At 40.0% G+C, this 4,795-nt stretch overlaps 1 protein-coding gene across 2 annotated transcripts; it reads left to right on the top strand.

Moving 5' to 3' along the window:
• Positions 1 to 4,049, top strand: LOC143443563 (kidney androgen-regulated protein-like). 2 transcript variants are annotated; one of them, XM_076940672.1, is made up of 4 exons: positions 1 to 272; positions 1,579 to 1,746; positions 1,870 to 1,932; positions 3,795 to 4,049. In XM_076940672.1, exons 1-4 carry the CDS (start codon positions 203 to 205, stop codon positions 3,824 to 3,826), a joined length of 333 nt encoding a protein of 110 aa, XP_076796787.1. In that variant the 5' UTR covers positions 1 to 202; the 3' UTR covers positions 3,827 to 4,049. The 2 variants fall into 2 exon arrangements, with proteins under 2 accessions (XP_076796787.1, XP_076796786.1); XM_076940671.1 differs by having other exon boundaries at positions 20 to 272; positions 1,564 to 1,746.
• Positions 4,050 to 4,795: the final 746 nt, after the last annotated feature.

The raw sequence follows: 4,795 nt of genomic DNA, 5'->3' as shown, positions 1-4,795 counted from the left end.
AACTTTCTTCTGGATGCATTCTTTAATTGTTCATAAAGGTCCTCCCCAAACCCTTCCATGGCCCTCCTTTTTTCCCCTCCAGTCAACCATGGAAAGTCGCCTTCAGGGATAGAGTACAGGAATGTATAAAAGCCCAGGAGAACTCTTCCTGAGCTAATTCCTTCCGCCTGCTCACTGGTTGCCTTAACCCTCCTGAAGTAAGATGCTCTGCAAGGTTCTGGTGATCACTGTTATCTGTGCTCTAACAGTGGGCTTCCCCAGTTTGGACATAGGTATGTGTAACTTTTATCTGTCAGAGAAGGCAGTGAAGTTTTTGAGTGTGTGTTTGTGTGGAAATGGGTGGAGTGAGGGATCGATCTGCGGTGAAAGTTTTAAGTAGAAACAGGATAATTCTGTCAATGTGATATTAGGTGTGGATGACCGCTGAGTGATTGAGCTATGATTTGGTTGAGTTTGAATTTACCACATATAGCTAACAAACCAGGTCAGATATTACCAGAGCAGAGTGGCTGAGATGCTTCTGGTGCTCCCATCCTCACTGAATGCCAAGTAGATCATATGAGTCTTTTTCATTAGGGTAAAGATTTGGGGGCCCCTCATCAATGAAGTGGGCTTTAGTCATGTCAGAAAGCATTGGCAACCAGCTTTGTCACAGACTGTGGATCTGTGTGGATCTGAAATGGGAACTCAGGCAGTTTTCTCAGGATAGTTGCCCATCCAACTGTGTGGAAATGACCGGGTCCCCTCACGTGGTCCTGTCAGGTGACTCCCAAAGCGAAGTGCAGGGAGAGATGGTGATCCTGGTGACAATTCCTACCATAAAGTGACACGCTGTCCTTGGGAGATGTGGCCTGTGTGCCGTAGACCTCAAGGTTGTGAAGGTTCTGAAGATAACCCAACCTTGTGACATTTCAGACGAGCATTTTGAAATATGCTGGAAAAATGTGTCATAGACACAGGCTATTGAAAGAAAAGTAGTTGGAATGGAACACCTTAGGGTTGATTCCATCCCTGCTTACACATAGGACCAGTGGTTTCTTTAAATTTTAACCATTGGTAATTTTTTTTTGTGTGTGTGTGTGTCTTTCAGAAATCTGGAAGCATTATAGAGATGAGTCTTGAGTATTTCTTCTGCTCTAGTCTGACCTGCACACAAACAGAGGTACAGTACAGATGCTCTTTCTTAAACTGGTACCTTAAAGAAGGCAGGAACAGGCTCTGAGCGCTTGTACTCCAATCAACAATTAGCCCAAGGATTTTAGCTACTGAAAGGGACTGCAGTGAGATTAATCTACCAACAGCCACTTTATACCTTCCCTTGCACTGAGGGCAGAGAACAGGAAAGGGTAAAGATGACAGAGACATGCTCACTGGAAACCACTTGAGCTGTTCTGTTCTTTTGGGCTTCTATTGAATTAAACAGTGACTTATTTGAATCTACTAGTAATGAAGCAGATCTAACCTGTTATAACCAAGTAGACTCAACCAAATGCCTTCCAGAAGCAATCAGTGACCTATTATACCCTCCCAGTGAATAACTATGAAATTCAACTGTTGACCTAGATTCAATCAATAAAGACCTACAGGATTTGATCATTGACCCAACCTCTGGCCAAGTGGAACCATATGAAGTGTCAATAGCTCCTACAGAGGATGACACAGACAAGGATTCAAACACTGACCTTGGGCAGATCACAGACCTCATGCCAGCTACAGAACCGTATTCTAGAAACAGACGGAATTCTGGTGAGTGAGTGTGTGGTTTAGAGAGGTTTGGATATATGTTTCTGGTCTCCATTTTCTGTCTGCTGGAAAGTCCGTTTTCTTTCACAGCTACTGACCATATCTACTTCTATTCTGTCTTCCTAGAGTTATCTACTGATGCTGACATAGACTCCTCCACCTTTCTGCAAGACACCACTGAGACCTTAGGTAAGAACAGTTTCTGTCTTCAAACATGCTGCCATTCCTCTCTGTGACTTTTCTTCTATCTCTTTCCTACTATCTGCTGAGGGAGGTCCTGTGGTCACCATGTTGAGATACTTGTTGCTTTGATATCAGAGGTGGAGTACCTTTTATCAATGTTCTTTGAAATGTAAAGAAATGTATCACTCTTTCCTGGACATCTGTTGGCAGTAGCACATCTTGTTGTTAGCACCTGCTCTCAAGAAAGAGTGTTGGAAAGCTCCAGGGAATCAGCTTCTTGTGTGTCCATGAGCTTGGAGATAGGTAGCCTCAGTCCTGGAACTTGATATGCAAATCAGGCTGGCCTTGAATTTACAGAGATCTGCCTGCCTCTGCTTCCTGAGTGTTGGGATTAAAGGTGGGCATTCCCAAGCCCTCCACATTTTTTTCTTTTTTTACTGGTTAGCACTTAGTGAAGAAATCATAAAATTCCATCTGTTTTCTTCCCCTAAGTCAAATTTTGGCAGCGTGAGTGAGTGAGTCATGCTTAAAGTTAATGGGACCCATTTCTTTTTCTCCTTGCAGAAGTGATCCCTACCTTCATTGGAAATCATATATTTCTTTTGAGTTCCAGTAGACTTTTATTGAGATATATTAAAAAAAAGAAATAATCAAGATTTTACCAACCATCTTTTCTGAATCATGTATAAACTTCTTAAAGACTCAAGTCCATAGACATGTACATACACTGTAACACATCCCAACAAAGACAGAAGCTCCCACTGGAACATCTGCCAATTAAACAGAAAGCCAATTTTCCCTTTCCTCAAATGTTGTCAAATTTTTAAGTTTCTACTGTTCAAAGTGGAACTGGTCCTTTGTGACCAGACACATTAGAAATTTCTTATTTTTACTAAACAAAAAATTGTAGTTTTTTCTAATTTGTTTTGCTTCAAAAAAAGGGAATTGACTTTGTATTCTCCAGGCATCCCACCCCAAGAACCAAATATTGATCTTGTAAGTCCCTTCTCTTTAATCTCATAACCTTCTAGAGATTTGATATTGTATTTAATGCTAATTTTAATCCCGTTAGAATGGACTCCACATTTAACACCTCCCCAATGCTGAGATAAATTGTAGGCATGATCAGGAGTAGTTGCACAAAACTTTAATTTGAACACTTGGGAGTCTGAGGCAACTGAGTCTGTGAGTTCTAGGCCAGCCTGGTCTATAGAGTAAAACCTTGTCTTAAAGTAAAATAAAATAAAATAAAATAAAATAAAATAAAATAAAATTAAAAAAGAAATTATTTATTCATGCAGTCCTTTTATATTCAGGGATTTAGCATTTCAGGTACCTACATGACAGGACACAAATTCTCTCTCTCTTGGGTATTCCCAGATACCCCGTTTACCTCTCTAGGTTGTGAAACCCAGTTCTACCCATGAACTCTTAGCTTAGCCACCATCTAATGTATAGAATGTATGATTCTATGAAAAACAGAAGAGCTCTGAATCAGCAATTTCTCTTTTAGTACCTCCTCTCTTTTGACTTTTAAAAATGTTTTTTTAAAAAATTATTATATGAGTATGGGTGTCATGATACATATATGTTTGTGCATCATATGTGGGCCCCGTGAGTCATTTCTTCAACCCCTCCTGGCTTTTTGTTTTCTTTTGTTTTTGTTTGTATACATTTTTAAAATTTTATAATTTGATTTTTTCTTGCAATAGAATGACTATCAGAAGAGCCAGGAAGGTGAGAGAGGACTACACCTAGAGCAATAAAATCCCATACCCAAGTTCATAGTGTTAAATGATGAAAGAGGAGCCTGACTCTTTGAGGTTCTCTTGATAACTCCTGGTTTATTCATTTTATCTTTAATTTAGAAAGTACAATGACATATACCTGGGGCTACTAATGCATTCGCCTCTACTTCCTAAGAAGACTCCAGCTTTGAAACAAGCCTGTGACTACCATTATGGATACTATGCCTTTGTAGAAAATGATGTAAGTCTAAGATGCTCCCAGCAAAAAAGAAAGAATGAGGAAGTGGTCCTGGATGAGAAATGCTGTGTCAGGCATTTATGAGCTCTGCCCTTACCTTGTGTGGGCTCAATAAATAAGTGTTCCTTGAAATTGCATTTTGAGAGTGGTTATTATTTCAGGAGGGAAAGGATTACACAGTGGTAACACACTAAATAATTTTCTCTCCCTTTGGCACAAGCTGTCCTGCTACATCTAGGATCCAATAACTGTGTTGTTCTCATTTGGACAATCCAGGATATCTAAAATGAAATGGCTAGTGGGCTGGTGAGATAGCTTAGTGGGTAAAGGCACCTACCACTGAGCCTAACAGCTGGAGTTTAATCCCTGGAGCACACATGGTGGAAGAGGGAACTGACTACTACAAGCTGACCCCCACATTCATGCTGTGGCACACTCTGGCCCTAAATAAAAATGTAGTAAAGTCAACCGATTTGCAACTCCAACTCACCACTGTCAAGTTATTCAATGTTGCAGTCTTTGGTTTTAGGCTTAGTTGTTTCAGGGAGATTTTGTATCAGACCAAGACAGGTATCTTAATCTCCACCAAGGTTGGTTCAGTAAGGGGCAGAAATATATCCTAGGCTGTTTTATTTTAGTTTTTAAATATTTTTCACTAGAGTTTTCCATAAAGATACACAGAATTTGAGTAAAATTTCTTATAAGGAATGAGGAACATTAGGTGTTAAACATTAGTTTCTATAGCCGGAGCAATATTATTTCAAAGGACAAGTGCTATTTTGGAGTGCTTTAAAAACAGTAGCTAGTTAGGTATGATGGCTCACATGTATCATAATGTCTCTTGGGAGGCCGAGCATTATTAGGCTAGCTAGCCATGAGTCAC

This window comes from Arvicanthis niloticus, chromosome 9, assembly GCF_011762505.2.
Source record: "Arvicanthis niloticus isolate mArvNil1 chromosome 9, mArvNil1.pat.X, whole genome shotgun sequence".
NCBI lineage: Eukaryota > Metazoa > Chordata > Mammalia > Rodentia > Muridae > Arvicanthis > Arvicanthis niloticus.
This window is presented reverse-complemented; position numbering and strand designations above follow the sequence as displayed.